This window comes from Peromyscus californicus, unplaced genomic scaffold, assembly GCF_007827085.1.
Source record: "Peromyscus californicus insignis strain IS unplaced genomic scaffold, ASM782708v3 Scaffold_8__1_contigs__length_139910024, whole genome shotgun sequence".
Lineage (NCBI taxonomy): Eukaryota > Metazoa > Chordata > Mammalia > Rodentia > Cricetidae > Peromyscus > Peromyscus californicus.
Genome location: NW_026294606.1, coordinates 67085216 through 67105147, shown reverse-complemented (window position 1 = coordinate 67105147; position 19932 = coordinate 67085216). Strand labels below are relative to the sequence as shown.

Genomic DNA, 19932 nt, shown 5'->3' with positions numbered 1-19932 from the left:
GTTACCACGTCACACAATGAAGGTTCTACCGTAGGCTGTGCTATCTGCTGAGAGGGGAAGCTAGTGGGTGCTCTGAAGCCATCAGACAGGGAAGCAGCCAAGCTCTTCTGAGGGCTAGAGAAGGCAAACTTGGGGAAGAAGGGTACCCAGGTATCACAAGAGTTCAGGATTGACAAGGGAAAGCTGTGTCTGCAGACCTGAAGGTAGATTACAGGGGCCTCCAGGTGTCTGTGGGAAGGCCAGAATTTCAGTGTTCTTTTTCTGAACAGCAGGTCTCTCCAGGAAAATAGCATATTCAGATAGGCATTCTTAAGAGTGCAGTATTTTCTTTATATGAATACGTGTATGGTTGGGTTGTTTTTTTGTTTTTTGTGTTTTTGTTTTTTTTTGTTTTTTGAGCCAGGGTTAGCTCCTAAATTCTCTTGTCTCAGCCTTCTGAGTGCTGGGAGTACAGGCAAGTGCCACCATGCTGGTTTGAGATCAACATTTTTTAAAGATGATTCTGGCTATTTGAATAATATGGAGACCCATTAGGGACTTGCTATAGACAGTGAGCTCGATGGGGCCAAGTCTTGTATTGCTGTGAAGACAGAATGTTCAAACTGAGGAATTTCAAGAACAGTTTGGGATTGCTTTCTTGGTTATTCTTCTCCATACTCCTGAAGAGAGCTTAACCATCATTCTTGACCATTCCAAGTCTTCTTAGGACATTTGAGGAAGATGTTTTCCATCCTCATTACAACATCCTTTCTTGAAAATGCCATCTGTGTGTTTTCTAGCTGACTGGCACCTCAGTCTAGTGAGGTCTGTCTTCCTCCCCCAGGTCCAGGGTTGGGCTGTTCAGCAGCTCCCACGATTCACTCTGGCTACCTTTGACTTCCATGTCCCCTTGCTCCATATATTCAACTCTGGTTAGGACTGGCTTCTCTTTCTTTCTTGGAGTCTGTTTAAAGACAAAATCTTTTATCCAGTTAAAGTGTTTCCACTCCAATAAGGGAAGTGAAAAAAATGTTTGTATTTGTGCATCATTGCTGGTCACATGACTACATAACTGCTTCTATGCAGGACTCCAGAACAATTGCTCAGTATCCAGGAATTCTGGTTTCAAGATACATAATAGTATTCTTTAATTCTCCATGAAAAGTATTATTGGAAATAGTTCTTTCTTGTGCTGTTGAAGAACCCATTACCAGAATCAAGTCTGTTTAAGCAGGCTTAATCAAATCACCTTAAACTACTGATTGCTGTGGGGTGCTAAGAATAAAGCACAGTGCTCTTCAAGTACTCCTCGGTCAGAAGTCATAGGCATTGGGCCCATAGCAGTCCTGATCCTTCCTTTCTATGCTGCTCAGTGGAGCATGATATTTCAGAAAGAAGATTCTAGAGCCACTGAGCCTGGATTTAAAGCTAAGCTTGGGTAACCTTGGGTAAGTTGTTCAGTCTCTATGTGCCTCCTTGGTAAAATGGAGCAATCCGAGTAAATAAATAAGCATGAAGAATGAGAACAGAGCCCAGCACACAGCAAATTCTCCCTGTTGTTACTGGTGCTAATCGTAGTGATGCTTCTGAACCAGACACAGGAATTCTTCCATCCTACAGGCTGAGGGAATTAATGGCCCCCTTCAGGATTCTTTCTTCTCCTCTTGCCCTCTGTCTGCAACCAGCTTCTTTAATGCATGTTGGCACTTGTCACAAAGGATAAGTTGTAAATCACAACACCCACATTCTAACTCACTCATCTAACTGAAGCTCTGAGGAAAGAGGATGAAGAAAGGGTAGACTCCATTGACGCGTTATAAGTTTTGGGAACTGTCATCACAGCTTTAAAAACCATGTTGTTGATCTCTACATCCCTTAACAGAGAATGAGGAATTTTTGCTACGAACAGTTTTTTTTTATTTTTAGAAAGAAAATTTTGGTGAAGGAGACAATAACATTTGTCCTTGAATAGTTGGTGAATTTCATGATTCTGCACACATCTCAACTTGTAGAGCTCCACAGTAAAGACTACAATACTGTCTTCATCCCAGAGATGTTAGGCATTTTAACCTAGAATAGCGCCTGGTAGAGAATGCATGCCCATGAACCGTGTATTGTTAGTCTAGCATGAGCAGAATCTCACAGAATACTGTTGCCTTTCTGGAGCCTTTTGCACTAAGTAAAAAACTATATTTGAGACCTGAGGAGTTGTTTCAGTTACTAAAGTGCTTGTCACACAAGCGTGAGTTCAGATTCTGCTACAGAAAGCTGAGCGTGACATCACACCTCACCTCTCTGTAATTCCAGGCCTGGGGTTAGGGGTGTGGAAACAGGAGGGTCCTTGGATCTGGCCAGCCAAACTAGTTAAACTGGGGAGAAACTTTGTCTCACAATATAAGAGCAATTGAAGCACCAATGTTGGTCTCTGGCCTCCACACACCAGCACATACGTGGACTGAGACCCACATGCTCTTGAAAACACCCTGCACACCTAACTACTTACATACCCACCCACCCCACGGGTTGTAGTCCGCAAGACAGTTTTCCTAACTATGATTAACGGAGTTGGACTCACACTGTCCCCATGTGTGGAGACCAGGGCTCCCTCCCTCTGCCTCTCAGCCTTCTTACAAAGGCCACAGGCCTCCTCTGTCTAAATCTGAGCAGCCTGGTAATAAAAAAATCTCACTTCCTGGTTAGAGCAAAGCAGAAGCCAAGGAGATTCTGTGTGAGCAGCCATGGGTCTGACTCTCTTTGATCTGGAGGGCTCCTCCTTGCACACTTCCTGAGCAGATGAGTCATACTTCCTAGAACTGTCCTTGAGAGGAAGTCCGCTTCTAGGACGTTAGCAGTCTGCTGATAGCTCAGAGAAGTACTAGGCCACCTGCCACTCAAAAGCAAGTGTAAAGAGAAGCTGTATGCCAGTCATTCGGGTGTTTTCTTGACACCAGCTGTGAGCCTCCAGCACTCTTATGGGTTAATCTCCAAGCAGAGCTTTGAGAAGCACAGCAATGAAGTTGAACTCTCGTATGTCATAAAGCAATCCCAGATGCATCGTGCACAGCATGTTGACTCCTAAGTTGTCTGGGTAAAATGTGATTTTTTTTTATTTTTAACGATTTAAGAGATCTTTATTTTAATGTGATCCAAATTCTTTTCAGGTAGGGAATGGTGTCTGGTGGCATACACCTATCATCCTAGCACTCCAGAGGCTAAGGCACGAGGATCCGTTTAAGGCCAGACTGCTACATAAACCCCCGTGTTTAGGGAGAGGGGAAAAGAGCTGCTCTCTTCTGGCCATCCTCACGATGAATTTTCAAGTGATGAATTTGCTGTACTTGATGCAGAGGCACCAGGCCTCAAAAGACAGCCTGCCCTTGGGTTCAAAAGTGCAATGGCTTCTGCTCTCCAGATCCTCTCAGATTTGAAGCAGGGGATACGGATGAATAAGAACCAAACCTATCAATTTCATGAACTACCTTTAAGCCACTTAAAAATCTTTTTACGTGCTCACAGCTTGAAATCATTTCCCACTACAGTTCTTTCCTGCTATGTCCTTGCCTTTTTTTCCCTACACTCCAGCCAAAGACAGAAAAGCACAGCGACATCTGCTACCAGGCCTGCAGGCACACTGTACGAGTAGGACCATGTCTGAAGGCACACTCACTACTGAATGGGTAGGAAGGTGCTGGTCACAAGGCTAAGTTTTCGATATTGTGAATCCCAGTTGTGGATTTTGGTTTACTTTTAAAAATGAGTAAGATTTCCAATTGCAGCATTATGGGTATTATAATACATGCATACATACAAATATACATACATACATACATATATACATACATAAACACGTGCATGTGTGCATACATACATTAGCATTTTTAGTTGGCATGCAGAATAATCACTACATTTTCATATCCATTTTAACCTATCTTGCAGGACCCCCTCCATAGTTCCCCTCTGCTTTCTTTTCTTGTGTTAAAAACATGTAATGACATTTTAATTTCAGATCTTATTTAACAGGCTTACTTTTTCTGCTGTGGTGACTCGGGGGAAGAGACAGGTGCAAGCACTTGAGGTCTCTAGGGCTCGAGGCTCTATGATTTCATGTTTTTCTATCAACTAGACTTTGCTCTGTCCCAGACTCCATTTGCAGCAGATGCAGAGACTTTTAGAAGACACATTAATACATTTTTAGAGCATTTAGTGTTTCACTATGGCAAGACAATTGGCAGAAGGAAGGCGGCAGCTTATGAAATTAACTGTTTATATATTCACAGGAGAGTATTATTGGCTTTCAAAGCCTCCCCCTTCCCCCTGGGGAGGGAACTAGGCACTCACTGCTCCATCAGTTGCTATAAAACCCAGTATTTATAGAAGATCTTTAGCCCGTGGGCTACTAATTTGTAAGGAAGACTTACATTAATTAATAATAAAAAGTTAGTTACCATGAAAAAGGGAAAACTCAGGACAAAAATGATTGGAAGATAATGCTGGAACAGATTGCTTTCCGTAACACCGTTTTAGGACAGCAGTGTTGATGTTTGATCCTGAGTGCAGAAAAGAGATATGGAAATAGCAGAATATTTTTAGTGGGCCAGATGGGTGTCTGACAACCTAGAGGAGTGTGGAATTATAGCATAGGGAAAACATTACCAAGACATACTTCTATTATGATGTCAATAGTTCCCCCAAAATAATGCATTAAAAATAGATTTATCTAATCATAAAAGAATACACAGTCATTGCAGGAGACTGAGAAAACATAGAAAAGCCTAGAAGAAACAAAAAATCAAATTGCACCACTACTAATAATATTTAGTGGTTTTATTTCCTGTTCTCTTTTGATGTTTATTTTATTTCAATATTCGTAGATTATCTCATGTGTTATACCTTATTATGACATTTTCCTATGGGACTTAGCTGTTATGTGTGCTCATTCCATTACCACAGTGCAGCCTGCTGTGAGACATTTGTCCTTCAAATTTTCACTTTTCTAAATTGTGAGATGCACATCTTTGTAGTTAAGCATTAGCCTGCATCCATGGTTATACACTAATTGAAAAAAAATAAAACAAAGCAAACAAAAAACACAACAAAAGAACCGAAATCAACCTTTGTGGCTTCTGATGTAAGTGATCCGTAGAAAGCAAGACTTGAAACTATAAATGCAGTAAGAGTAGGTGGAGACCAGCCAGCCCACAGACCAGCCACTAAGCCATCTGGATTTCAGATAAACCTCTAATTCAAAGTGATACAAAATAACTCGGAATGTGGTATTCTGCTGGTCTCTAGCTCGCATGCAAAGCCTGGCATTATGAGTAATCATTGACTTTAGATGGGTAGTTCACATTTCCTGCCCCACCCTGACAGCACATGGCAGCATGGCTTTTCCTGCAGTGAGGAGATGTGTGTAAGCCTCAGATGCCAGTGCACTGTGAGTGAGTAGCTGCAGGTTTACTGAGGAGAGGCATTGAGACTCCAAAGAGCCACGGTGGAGCAGTCTTGAGTGCACCCTGCACTACCAGCCTTCTTCAACATTTGCCTAATTTACCTTCTGCAGCTCAGTGATATATCCCCCACCCACCCTGGGTTTTTTCTGTTCATAATGACAACTTTTGTATCCCACTCTGTGATTTTCCTTTGGCCAAAGGAAACATATCAAAATCCTTTAAGTTTAAAGCAACCTCCAAAGGTCCCGTGTTTGCTAAGATAATGTGTGCAAAACTTAACAACATCCATGAGGATTACTCTTTTGCTTCAGATATGGGATACAGCTCAGAGCGGGAGTACTTTCCCAGCCAGCACAACACCCTGGATTCATCCTCAAAATTGGAAAAATAATGAGTCAATGCCACAGGCATGCTACAGTTGTTTTTTTGAGGGGGGAGGGGAGAGGGGGTTGGAAGAGGGTGAACAAGTGCTTCAAGAATTCAGCAGCTGTGGTCCTCTTGTGCTCCAGGGCCAGCAGGAACTGCAGGTAGATAGGAGAAAGGTCACTGAAAGAAGGACCTTTCGCTTCAGCATGCCTGGCCCCTTCTCACCTCATCATGCTAGCCTCAGCAGCTTCTGATGTCCTCTTTCTTGTTGGGCCATCCCCTGCTATGATGGACCAGACTTCTTCCACCCCTGCACACACCCTTCACCTCCTTGACCACACACAGGGTGATCTGCAGCTGGCTCTACACCCAGAATGGCAGGGATGGCTGCAGTGGCCACTCAACCCGAGGTTGCCATAGTAACAGGATGCAAGAAAGGGTTATCCATTTCCAGGCTTGATTCATTTCTTCCCTGTCTTCTCAGCCAGTGACGATTCTAAGGGCTAACCATGAGTCAGCCTCAGCTGTCTAGACTCATATTTCATTTCACAAAGCTACTTTTGGGTGGTTTCTTTTAAGAAAAAACCCCCTAATTTTGTTCCCTTTATGTCTGACCAAAAGTTGAAGGACATTTCAAGCATACTCTACATGTCAGGCCTTGTTACCATGTAGTTTTCTCATTTGTCACAAAGCTGTAGGAACTATATGATACCAAGTGTATACATTCATAAAGGAAGTTTAGATTCAAGAAGTTAAGTAATTTCCTCATGACTGTGTGCTAAGCGAAGTTCCTATAGCGAGACTACGCCTGACTGACCATGTTGACTGTGGATGTCCTGACAAGGAAGAGATTTGACTGCTTCCATCAATTGCACATCACTTCAAAAGCCCATCTAAGAACTCCTTCTCAGGAGTTGAATGAGCTGGCCCTGACTAGAGTCTCCCTTTATATAAAGAAAGGGGAATCTGCTATATCTGAAAATTATTCTTCTCAGCAGATAAATTATTTCAGTTACATGTTCAGATCTGAAGCAATTTTCCTTGGAAGTTACAAGATTTATATATAATAAGATGGGACTAAATTTTCCCAAGTTTATGCCAATCTTAATGGTATCATATGAAAAATGCTTAATTTGCCTTTTCTGTCTTAAAATGAATCTTCTACAATAGAGAAAAGTGAGGTTTGCTTCTAGACACACTTCAAGAAAATAATACTTTCTGGTTGTGGTTGTGGCTTGGTGGTACAGCGTGTGCCTCTCATTGGCAAGATGCTGGGTTTGAGCTTCAGGACCAGGAAAGAAAAAGTAAAAAGGAAAGAAAAAAGAATCCATAAAGAATGAATTCTGTGCTGATCTGAAGTAGAAAGGACTGCTTTGGTTGCCACATTCCCATTCTAAAAGACTTAGGAAAATGTCCATCCAGTCATCTACTCTGTGTGGCAGACATTCATTTACCACTTTCATCCACTGTAGTCACAAGTTCCCAAAGTCACAAAACAGCATCCTAAAGCAACTCAGAGAGGAGACCCTCGAAAACCAAGGGTCTTGAAGAACATGTTCTTGAGAGTTCTTGGAGTTAGTGAAAAGAGGGCCTGCTGTGGTCAGAGCATGTTGCATGAGGCTCTGCTCACTTAGAACCTGATTTCCAGTGAAAGTGTCCACAAAGCCAAGGGACTTTTTTGTTTGTTGGTTGGCTGGTTTCTTTTAAGACAGGTTCTCTTTACATAGCCCTGGCTGGCCTAGAACTCACTATATAGACAAAGCTGTCCTTAAACTCATAGAGATCCACCTACCTCTGCCTCCCAAGTACTGGGCTTAAAGGCATGTGCCACCATGCCTGAAAGCCAAGGTTCTTTAATCTTCAGGGCCAGTGAGATGGTTCAGCAATGAAGGCACTTGCCTCTATAAGGGTGGCAACTTGAACTTGATCCCTAGGTACCATGGTGGAGGGGAGGATTAATTCCTCACCACTGTCTCTGACCTCCAGACATGCATCCACACACAGGATCCCATACAAACACCACTCACACGTATACACAGACAATAATACAAATTGAAGAAAAAAAAAACAAGCTATCTTAGTAGGCCAGTGGGATGGCTCAGCAGGTAAAAATTACTAGCTGTGACTACCTGGTGAGCTGAGTTCAATTCCCGGGACCCACTCGACGGGAACAGAAAAAGGGTTTCAAAAGTTTTCTCTGACCTCCACATGCATGGTGTTCCACTTGCATGCCTGCACTCATGCACACATATCATACACACACACACACACACACACACACACACACACACACACACAGAGACACTAATCATAAATAAATAAAACTTTAAGAAGCCTTAGCATAAGCCGGGCGGTGGTGGCGCACGCCTTTAATCCCAGCACTCGGGAGGCAGAGCCAGGCGGATCTCTGTGAGTTCGAGGCCAGCCTGGACTACCAAGTGAGTCCCAGGAAAGGCGCAAAGCTACACAGAGAAAAGTCTCGAAAAACCAAAAAAAAAAAAAAAAAAAAGAAGCCTTAGCATCACAATAATTGGACTATCTCCCTCAGATGTTGACATGCTCTGTATGTCTTCAATTCTATATCGTCGGCTTTTGTGCCCCTTAATATTGAGAGGGGCCCATGGATCGTTTCATATTGTAACTAGAGTCTGAATGCACTAATACTCTCCCTGTTTGCACAGATTTTCAACCACACAGGGTAAGTAACCCAGTAGCCCAGCATGCTGGGAAGTGTGGCCTGGCCAAGGGATTCCCCCTTCTCTGTGTGTCCCGAGAAGGGCTGAGATTTTTGTGTTGGAGTGGAGGTGAGGGAGACTTGAACCACAAACATTATACATGAGTTGTGTTCTAAGAGAAAAATTGACAAGATTGAACACAGAAGTAGATACACAATCTCACATTTGAGATGTGTTTGATGGCCAAGGTGACAAAGTGAGAATCATTTCAAGTATTCAAAGGCCGTCAGGGACACAAACTAGGACTCATATTCAAGGTGAGAAAAATCTCCTCCGCAGTTTTTAGTTTCTTTTAAATGAGCTCACTTAGAACATTTTGGTGGTTCTGTGGCGTAGATCTCGGGCTCGCTAAAAGCAGAAGAAATCATGGTTTTACCAGGTCCAAACCAGCAAGTTTTCTGGTCGTGGCTATGAGTCACAAGTGGAATGTCCTGTGGTTGACATTTTGCACTGAAAACAGAATCAAGAGTGGCAAGACACCAGCTGGTTTCCATGGTGACTGGTATTTGTGTTCTTTGAAAAATGACTGTTACTTTCTGTGTGGTGAGTTTACTCGGGGATGAATTGTGGAGGTGACATTAGCCATCTGTGTGAATATAAACAAAAAAAATGTGATTTAATTAAATGTAAATCTTAAAAAGACATAAAACTGAGGGCATGGGGTGGGTTTCCCCCCTCTCTATTATAGAAGTATCGTTGTGCACTAATTAGTTTGTTAATTTATCTGACATTTTATTTAAGCATTTTCAAATATGTCCACCGGATATTTATTGTAATGTATCTTTCCCTTCTTCCCAGAGGATAAAGACATTTAATTATCATTCATCAGTGTTTCCACAAACCCATCCTCCTTAGCCACCTACTGGCCCAGTCCCACTCACGGTGTGCTATTTTCAGACCACTGGCGTCTGGCATTTAGGGCTTCTTCTTTAGTGAAAGAATCCCATTAGAAAGAAGAAAAATTACCCTCCACATCATGTAAAAGGTCACAGCTCTTAACTTCATTGAGCTATGGAGAAAAACAATGCTCTGTGGTGTATTATACTATATAATGACCCAGTATGGAATCACAGTATGTTCCTCAGCTTGCTGCTATCCAGTGCTTAACTAAAATTCACCAGGTTGAGGGTGCAATGGTCATAAAGGTGCTTACCTTGAGTTTTGCAGGTTATAGATGAAGTAATTTCAGCTTTGGTCACTAAACCACAATCCAAAGTTAGAATCTCTTGGGTTTAAAGACTCTAAGCTGAAAGACTTGCCTATTATGTTAATATTTGGAGAGAGTGTATTTATTTTTGTATTTAGTTTCAAAGTAGACACCATGCAAAAAAAAATTGATGAAAACTCTGAAACTGAGAAAAATATTCTTCAATGAGACAGGAACTCAGGAGCACTCTCAGTGCAGCCTGGGAGCACTCCCAGTACAGCCTGCCTTCCTCTTGCCCCCACCTCCAGCTTGCAGAAGGTGATAGAGCCTGGGACTTGAGGTGAAGGAATCTGGCTCTTGTTTCTTCTTTTCTGATTTTCTTGTGTTTGTTTGTTTGTTTGTTTGTTTTTTCTTTCTTTCTTTCTTTCTTTTTTTTTTTTTTTTTTTTTTTGGTTTTTCGAGACAGGGTTTCTCTGTGTAGCTTTGCGCCTTTCCTGGGACTCACTTGGTAGTCCAGGCTGGCCTCGAACTCACAGAGATCCGCCTGGCTCTGCCTCCCGAGTGCTGGGATTAAAGGCGTGCGCCACCACGCCCGGTTTTAAATCTCTGCAAACTTTCCCCACATCTAATAAACATGATAACCAACTGGCTGAGAATTTGATGGGGTGGACCAACATTCAGAAATCATGATTTATTAGGAGCTTGGACAAGACAACACCTAGGTCCCCACTCTACAGAATGACCACAAAGTGATTCAAACCCTTTACTGTAGAAAATTATTAGACTGATATTTACAATTGTATGATTCAAATTCTTATCTAACTATACAGAAGTAGTAGTAGAGATTAAGTCCTTAAAATAAATGCATTTGTGGAAGAAACTCAAGTGTCCATTCACTGGATATGTACTGGATTCGACCCTCATAATGCTCTGCTTTTAACAATGAAGGAAAGGAAATCCAGGAATGGCCTGTTCACTAAGGAAATTCACAATCAGTAGGGGTAAGAGGATGCTGTGCTCATCACTAGGAAGGCAGGCAATGTGACTGCCTGCATAGAAGGCCAAGTGAAGAGCTACGATTTCACCAGGTGGGTGGCTCACCCCTGTAAACCTACCACATAAGAAGCTGAGGCAGGTGAATTGCTACAAATTTAAGCCATCTTAGGCTGCATAGTGAATTTCAAGCCTTCCTGGGCTACAAAGTAAGGCCCTGTCCCAATAAATAAATAAATAAACAAACAAACAAACAAACAAATAAATAAAGCAAAAACCCAAAGGGAGATGATTCATTCAAAAGTGAAAAAAAAATTCACATCTAATCATTGATATTAGGAAAGCTTCCACTGAAGTACTTCGTAAAATTTGGCTATAAAGTTTTTATAGCTGAGTCAGTGTGTTTAAAGCACATATATCACATTTTAGTAAATAAAAGTAACTTCGTCAATTTGAAAGTCATTGAGTCCATATTACGCATGTACTCACAGATGCACCAAGTGTACAGCCACTGAAAAAGCAACCAGGGAAGGTTGAAGATACACCTCAGTGACAGGGTGCTTGCCAGCACACGAAACAGGCCAATCACCACAGGGGAAAAGAGCCTGGAAAGAATAAGAATAATCAGGCATGGCGGCCTTTAATCTCAGGACCCAGGATGCAGAGGCAAGTGGACCTCTGAGTTCAAGGCCAGCCTGGTCTACAGAATGAGTTTCAGGACAGCCAGAGATACATAGAGAGACTCAGGGGGGCGGAAAGAAAAACAGCAACCAAGAATAATCAGGGAAGTCCATGTGCATATTTTCAGATATGTTCCATTTTGTTATCACATGCAGCTCGTTCTAAGGGTAACTAAAACAAAGTGATGAATGTGGACTTCACAGGGATGAAGGGGAAATCTAATGGCCTGTCACATGAGGAGGGGACATTTTGAGGATGACATTCTTTTTCCTAAGTGAAAAGAGAAAAAAATGGGTTTTCTTATTTTAAATTGGATGCCTGTTTATCTATCTCTCTCTATATAAGGATATGGTTATTAAATGAGACATTAAAAAGGCTATAGAAATATGTCCATGGAATGATGGGCAATGACCTGAGCGGAAAGATTCCAAGGGAAGAAATGTAAATGTCCATTAGACACGCAAGGGGGAAATCCCTGAAAGCTTCAGTCTTACAATACTCAACCTAACACATGACAATAACTGCAAAAGCACACTTTTTCATTCTTAGTATTAGCATTTCCAATTTTATGTTTTTATGGGTTGTGTGTGTGTGTGTGTTTCTCGTGTACTTTTTTCCCTGTTTGTCTGTTTTAATTTGGTTCACTTGTTTATGATTGGCCTATTTTCTAAAGAGAGAAAGAAAAAGCTTGGAGTTGGATGGGTGGGAAGGTGAGGAGGATAAGGGAGGAGATGAAGGAGGGGATATATCAATCAGAATATATTGTATGAGAAATTTATTTTTAAGAAAAAAAGTAGAATATTTAGAAAAGAAAAAAATAAAAATGTAATAGCAGTCAAATTTAACAAACTTGCATAAAAACATGTCTATAAAGTGCTAGTATGATTTTAGTTTGGCACAGACTTTCTGCTAAGAAATTTAATAATATTACACAACAACAAAGTGTACTTTTTTGGAATATTTATTGGAAATTTTAACAGAAACCTTTAAAGTATCAGATATTTAGACGCCAAAAATCAGAAGCCATTGTCAGTGAACAGCAGAACTACAATGAAAACATAGTACATCATTGACATGTTTTGCTGCTGGTTAAAGTGCTCACTTGGTGCTGGGGATGTAGTTTACTTGGTACAGGGCTTGCCTGGCACACACAAAGCCCTAGGTTTGATTCCAGCACTGTGTAAATCTAGCTTAGTCCTGCACACCTGTCATCCCAGACTTGGAGAGATATTTTCAGGAGAATCAGAAGTTTCATTTTTGGCTACACAGCTAATTCAAGATCAACCTAGTGTCCTATTCTGGATTTTTAATTTGGACTTGATAGGTTAATATAAAACCAAAATTAGTGGTTTAATTTTCACATTTATTGAGTTTAGTAATCCAATCCTTCTCTCAAACACTCTCTATGTAATTAATTTTTAAGTCTTATAATATCCCATGAGAGCAGATTTACCTTTAACTTTAGAACCAGTGTGCATCTATATAGCTAAGCTAGTCCTTCTCCTTGAAAAGAAACAAAGAAACAAAAACAACAACAACAAAATATGTGCAGTGTTTTTACTTTGTGAAATTTCTCTTTAATTTCAGCTCTATGATGGACCACAAAAGATAGGACGATACTGTGGAAGAGATATCCCCCCATCAGGGGCCACCACAGGCTCCAAGCTTCATGTACTGTTCTATACAGATTCGATTCTTTCACATGACAAAGGATTTAGGATGCAGTGGTTCATTCATGGTAAGTCCCGTTTTGGTATCTGTTGTATTAATAATTGTTATTTGGCCGGTTCTATCCTTGGAAACAGTAGCATCAACAAATAATAAAAGCAAAGTAGTAGCTAGAGCTAGGCTTAAGATGACTTAATGAGACATCTGTGGAATTTGGGGAGTTAAATTTTGCTAGTGTTCTGAGAAGAAATGGTTAGAGTGGAAGCGATTCAGGTTAACTGCCTGAGCAGGTGATGTGATAATCTGCCTTGGAATAGACACATTACAAAGTGGCATGGGAGTCTCCCAGGTGTAGTAGACCAGAAAGAGATGTAAGGCTCACCTTGACATTCATCAGAGAAAGAATGATTGGGAGGATATAAAGAACAGGAGTCAGAAAGGTCAGCGAAAGGGGAAAGGAAATGCTGGGATGAGAGAAACAGCAGGTAGTTTGAGAAGGATGCAAGATCCAGGCTTATGTCTTGTATCTGCTAAATGGAGTAGGGACATACTGAAGCCCACCTACAAACAGGTAGTTGAGGAGTAGGTGGAGATAATTACTTCTCTAAAAGTCATTATTAACAAGAGATGTGAGACTTCAAAATTGAATCTCCTGTGGATCAATCTACAGGTGGGTGGTGCCAGAGCAATGGTTTTCAAAATGTGGCCCCCAGTAACAGTAGCAGCACAAGGAACTTTTCAGAAGTACAAATTCTTAGGCCCTACCCTAGACCTACTGGATCAGAAACTACGAAAGTAGGCCCAGGACAGTGTCTTAATTGATCTCCCTGGTGATGAAGATTTAAGAGCTATTGTGCTGGGATAATCCAACTTCAAAAGAGCATCAAACAGTAGTTCTTAACTATTCAACCACGATGTTAGGACTCGTGGTGAATTTCAGGAAATCAAAGAGAGGTAGAATTGCAATGCTATACCAGAAATCTAGCAGATGCCTGAAAGGGCTGGTGAGATGTGCCAGTTGGTAAAGCACTTGTCTCACAAGTATGAGAATCTAGGTAAATCCCTGAACCCAAGCCAAGCCAAGTGCAATAGCATGCTCTTATAATCTGTGATGACAAGATGGGATGTGAGGGTTAGCAGAACATTGGACTTCACTGAGCAGCTGGCCTAGCCATACTTGGCAGAGTTCTAGATCAATGGGAGTAGAGACATTGTCTCAAACAGAAGGTGGAAAATCCATAAGGACCAGTGCTCACCATTGTACTCAGACCTCTACCTGCATGTGCACACAGTATACATCCCTGACATAAGCATACACATGTAAAACAAATAGAGAAATGCACAGAGAGAGAAGGAAAGAAGAGGGGGGGAATTTGTATCAGAGGTACTTCAGCAAGCACCTGAGCATTTGAGATGAGATTTATTGGTGTTGCAGCCCACCCATATAAATCTCAGAGCTGCCATACAGAACTTTCCAATTGTAGACCCCTTATTTATCAGGATGAAACCCTTTCCATTTATGATGAAATTATATCCCAATGAACCCACTGTAAATTGAAAATGTCTTGTCATTTCATGTATCTAACTTAACTATTATTATTAGCCTAACCTACTTTACACATGCTCAAAACACTTCGGTTAACTTACGGCTGGGTAATATCATCTAACATAAATCCTATTTTATAAAATAATGAAAAGTGTTGAATATGACATTAAAAATTCAAAATATGTTTTCTATTGATTGATTATAATTTTCAGTCATTTGAAAGTGAGAATTATCTCTATCTGCAAGAACTTAAGGTGCTATGATATTGTGTATTGTGGGTTGAGCATATTTTTGTTAAAATGTGAGTGTAGACTTTTCCATATTTAAGTATTTGGTGGTAATTCCACAGGGCTACTGGTAGCTTGAAATACGGACTATGAATTCTCAAAGTAAATGAGATACAGTGGTTAATCTTGTAGACCTCCTGGGTATTCTTCTTTATCAAGTGAGGTTTAAACTTACAGTGGTCACTTTATTGATTGGCTTAATAAAAGGATTTGGTTGATTTCTCTTCCCAGTGTAGTCTATTTCCAGTGTTCTGCTGTTCAGCAATATTGTGGTTCTAAGTAATCTAGAGATGGTCTGAAAAAACAGACCAGGTAGAAAAATCTTGAAGCATGCCCCAGTGTAGCTAGAGTTTTCCTGCCTGGCCCACAGTCAGGACAAATCTCTGCCACCCGCCAGTCCCACAACCGTTCAGACCTGACCAAGTAAACACAGAGACTTATATTGGTTTCAAACTGTATGGCCGTGGCAGACTTCTTGCTAACTGTTCTTACAGCTTAAATTAATCCATTTCTATTCATCTATACCTTGCCACATGGCTCGTGGCTTACCGGCATCTTCACATGCGGCTTGTCATCATGGCGGCTGGCAGTGTCTCTCTCACCCAGCTTCCTGTTCTCTCAATTCTCCTCTCTATTAGTCCCGCCTATACTTCCTGCCTGGCCACTGCCAATCAGTGATTTATTCATTGACCAATCAGCAACACATTTGACATACAGACCATCCCACAGCACCCCAGACTGTCAGTTTCTGGGGTACTCTTGAAAGCAGTGTATGCCAGGTGTGCATATCCACAGAACAACTAGGGGTTTCCTTGTGGTTGTATCTAATTTGGCAATGCTGGGGCCTCACATCTGCCAGACAAGTACTCTAACGATGAGCTATATCCTCAGCCCTCACCGGGGATCTTGTAACTATAGAGTAGTTGGGCACACTAACTGGAGTTTCCAAGACCCTCCCTATGGATGGTAATGTTACCATTCCATGTAACTCAGTTTTAGGAGCAAGGCAAAACCAGTGTTGAGCTTGGTGAAATGAAATGGTGGAAAGACAGTATCCCCAGAATCTGGAGAACACTTGTAAGATGCTCAAATCACACACTGTCCTAACCAGCAAGGATCCCTGAAGGAGACAACTTTCTGTTTCAAAGATCTAAAGAGCAGAAAGCTCCCCTGGGCACACAAGAGTTCAGTTCAGGAAGTGACTTAGGCCAAAGGCCTCAGAATGTGGTCCTCAGTCCTAGGTGCACATAGGAATTGCCTAGGAGTTTAAAACCCTGCCTGGGTTCCAAGCCCCAAGAGATAGGATTCAATTGGTCAGTGTTTGGCTATTGCTACCTTTCAATCTCTTCCTAAGCGATGCAGCCTCGCAGTCAGGATGGAAGAAAGAAGAGATGTAGGCATTGCTTTTGCTAGCTGATCTCTTTAGTCAAAAGGCTGCTCACCCTCCCTCTAGCCACACTGCCTAAAGGCCACCCTAAAGAGCTTGATGGGATGGTCATTACCCATCTTACTGTATCTTTGGGTTCTTCTAGCCAACGTGCCAAGTCCTCTGCTGAAAGCTCTGAGGTTTTGTTTTTGAGCCAAGATTTTTCTTTCACTTCTATTTGGAATCTGTCTTTTTTTAAGAGAGTCAAAGACACCCTCTGTCTATTCTCTTTTCCTGTTTACTATTGCAAAATTTTTCCCCATTTGCTGAAAATTTGCTCAACTCAGAGCCAGAGTTATGCAACAGTATGTTACTAGTTAGGACCAAACTGAAAAAATTTTTTAACTCTGTACTGCCCACTATATATAAATGGTACTTGACAAGGAGATCACCAGCAGTTTAAATCAATACAAAAGTAATTCATGTCACGTATTACTATCATGCCGTACTTCTATATCTTATTTTCTATATCTGAACTATGTAATTTGAGATGACTTGAGGGAGGAGTCAACAGAGTAAGCATCAGGCAGAACGCTTTCCCTGGGCGTGGTACCATGATTATCCATTAGAGAAAACCTGAAGACAAAAATTGTCATCTGTCATTCTTCTTTTTATTAAAGCCATGGGTATCGGGAATGTTTTCATACCAGACACCATGTTATGACTAGGGACACAGATCTATGTGCACACACTGAAATGGTCCAAATCCCACAGCCATTCCAGTAAAGGGAAGACATTAGGCATGCAAATGAACATGTGCAATCAAATCTGGTAAGTGCTGAGGGAACACAGAAGGAGATGAGATAGGATTGGGCGGGCAGGCAGGCAAGTCTTCTATAAAATTTCGACCTCTGAACTAAAACCTGAAAAATAAGCAGGTGCTACCTGGCCAAACTGGAGAAGAGAAGACACAGTGATGCAAGGAAGTAGGGGGAGGAAGGTGGCTCTAACAAGTCACAGGTGAGTAGAGTCAAGGTCAAAAGGTGAAGCCCTAGAGGAGACCAGAAAGCTGAGCAGTGACTACCACTAACTGGCTCCATAAGGCACAAACTCAAACTGGAGAGACCACAGTGTCTTACAATATGCAAATCCTTTATACTTCATAAAAACAGGTCTGGGGTAGGATCCCCAAGGATGGAGAAGCATGACAAACTGTGGGGCTTAACACGCAGGATACAATACAAACTACGAACTAAACATGGTCCTGCATCACTAACCAACAGGGGCATGTTTCGAGCACTGCAAGTGCTGGCCTTATTCATCAAGGAGAGCATCCCAGGGTGTACACACGCACACACACACACACACACACACACACACACACACACACACACTGTAATTGCTATATGGTCACCTGGCGACATAATCTCTGGGGCTACCCAGGTTTGTGTTGTCCATTCTTGACTGGAATTCATCCTGCAGGATGTGACTCTCAGTCTTCACCTGCGATACTGATACACTTACATGTGTTTGTGTGTGCACGAATGCATATAACACATCAGCGGACAAAAATCCATGACAAGTGTCTGCATTGTCCCTCTGGGCTTGTGCCCAGAGTCGGTGGAGGCTTCAGGAGTCCTAGCTTGACCTGGCCCTAAGCATCTGTTTCTCACCTGGCCAGGATGCTAAAGCTCTCTCCTCTTTTCATCAGAATCAAATCCCACAAAGCCCCTTTCCCACTGGCTCCTTTCCAGATTGTGCTATAAGAGCTCAGCCAAGGCTTGCAGAGCCCGGAACTGACAGTGACATCATTTCCTGAGCAAGGTGGCTCAGGAACCCCTACACACTTCATTCATTTTGCTCAATAATAAATAAATCCATTTACCCGGCATGCCTTTTTGTCAACAGCACAAATCTTCTATTTACTTTAAGAAAATGGATCTACAATCGGGCTTTCTCTGTGGGTGCATTTTGAAAGTGGCTCTGTAGATGCAAAATAAAGCCCACACTGCAGTGCCTTTATGCAGATCTTCAAAGAAAATCCCACCCTAAAAATAAAGAAACGGCCACGGCCGCCCTGCCTGGCTAATCGGTTCACAGAATTCAGCATTGACAGCATTGTTCAGAAGCTGAATTCCATCCTGGGAGCCTCGGTCTGGGCTGCTGAAGGGTGTATAGGACTTTCCATAAGTTGTGTGAACAGGAGCTCCCAGGCAGCTGCACTCGCCCCCCCTCCCTTCCCCTGTGCTCAGGAGGCCTCCTCTCTCTTGGCAGTGGAGCCCAGCATACAAACAAGGTCAAGGAGCTTTGTGAGCAGAGAGTGACATTTGCAAAGGCAGCAGGCACTTCAGCTAGGGAGCCAGCAGGGAAAGAGCTAAGTGGCATATGAGCAGGAGGTGATGTCACCATGGACTTCCACAAAGGAAAGTGTGGCCTTTTCTTTGGCGAGATAGATGACATCATCCTCTCGGATGGGGCCACTCCATTCTCTTTCTTTTTAGTTGTTAATGAGATTTCTGGGACCCCAGAGTTTTCAGAAATTGGTTTGGGAGAACATTTTAAAATATTTTCAACACCCTCCATGAGTGACTGGATTTGAAAGATAATGCCTCGTTGGTTAACTGGACATTCAGCCCCCGCACCAAGGGCTTCTCAAAAGTTCACATTGCCAACGCTGGCCAGGAACCTCCACAGGGTCGGCCATGCTTCCTTTCAACCCTCATTCCAACTCTTGGTCAGTCGCCTCTGGCTCCTGTTGGTCTTTCAGGGGAATTCCTTCTAGTTTGACCATTTTATTTGTTTTTGTGCCTTAGAATTGTGAGCTTGGGCTTCTGGGAGCACTCGAGTCTTAACTATTGTGATTCTGTTACTTTTTTTTTCTTGCAAACATGGATGCTGGGTGGTCCATTTCTCAGAGTGAATTAGCTGTGCTCTGTAGGTAGATGCAGAGGGATGGCACACAGCATCTATGATCCCCGTTTTAAAAAGAAGGAAGTCTAATTCTTTAAACTGTGTAGCTAACAAGCATCCTACCAGCACAGGCGTGCAGTACCCAGAAGATATTTCGAATGTCTCAGTATTAAATGCCATGGATGAAAAATCAGAAAATATTAGGAAAGGCTCCACAGGGGGCTGATAATAAACAGAAGGTTGAGAAACACTAAGCAAAGCATGTGATAGAAATTAAGGTAGAACTGGCTATCCAACTGATAAAAGACAAGCGGAAAAAAAAAAAAAAAAACATAGTTTTTGCTGCCACCGGATAAAGAGCATTGATGGACTTTTTCCCCCTGTTGCTAGGGGTGGATCTCAAGACTCTGAACATGCTAGGCAAGCACTCTGTTGCTCTGCTGCATTGTATACCCTAATCGCCAGAAATGGATTTTTATTTTGAGCACGAGGACTGTAGGTGTATAAGGAAATGTAGTGAGTTCACTGATGCACATTTTGTAATAATATGGATAGTGGGGCTTTTACAGGCACACAGAGACAATAGCCTGAAGGTGTCTATGAAAAAAATGGCTCAGCAATTAAGAGCATTAGCTGCTCTTCCAGAGGACTTGGGTTCAGTTCCCAGCACCCTCACGGTAGCTCATGACAATCTATAATTGTAATTCCAGTGGATCCAATGCCCTCTGGACTATGTAGCTGTCAGGCACGTACATGGTACACAGACATACCAACAGACAAAACACCCATACACATAAAAATGAA

General features: G+C 42.1%; 1 protein-coding gene across 1 annotated transcript in view; it reads left to right on the top strand.

The window, feature by feature from the left end:
- Positions 1-19932, top strand: part of Cubn (cubilin) — a 225852-nt gene that overhangs the window by 74093 nt on the left and 131827 nt on the right. Inside the window, 1 exon segment of the mRNA XM_052729218.1 lies at positions 12939-13089. Coding sequence (XP_052585178.1) covers positions 12939-13089 — 151 coding nt within the window.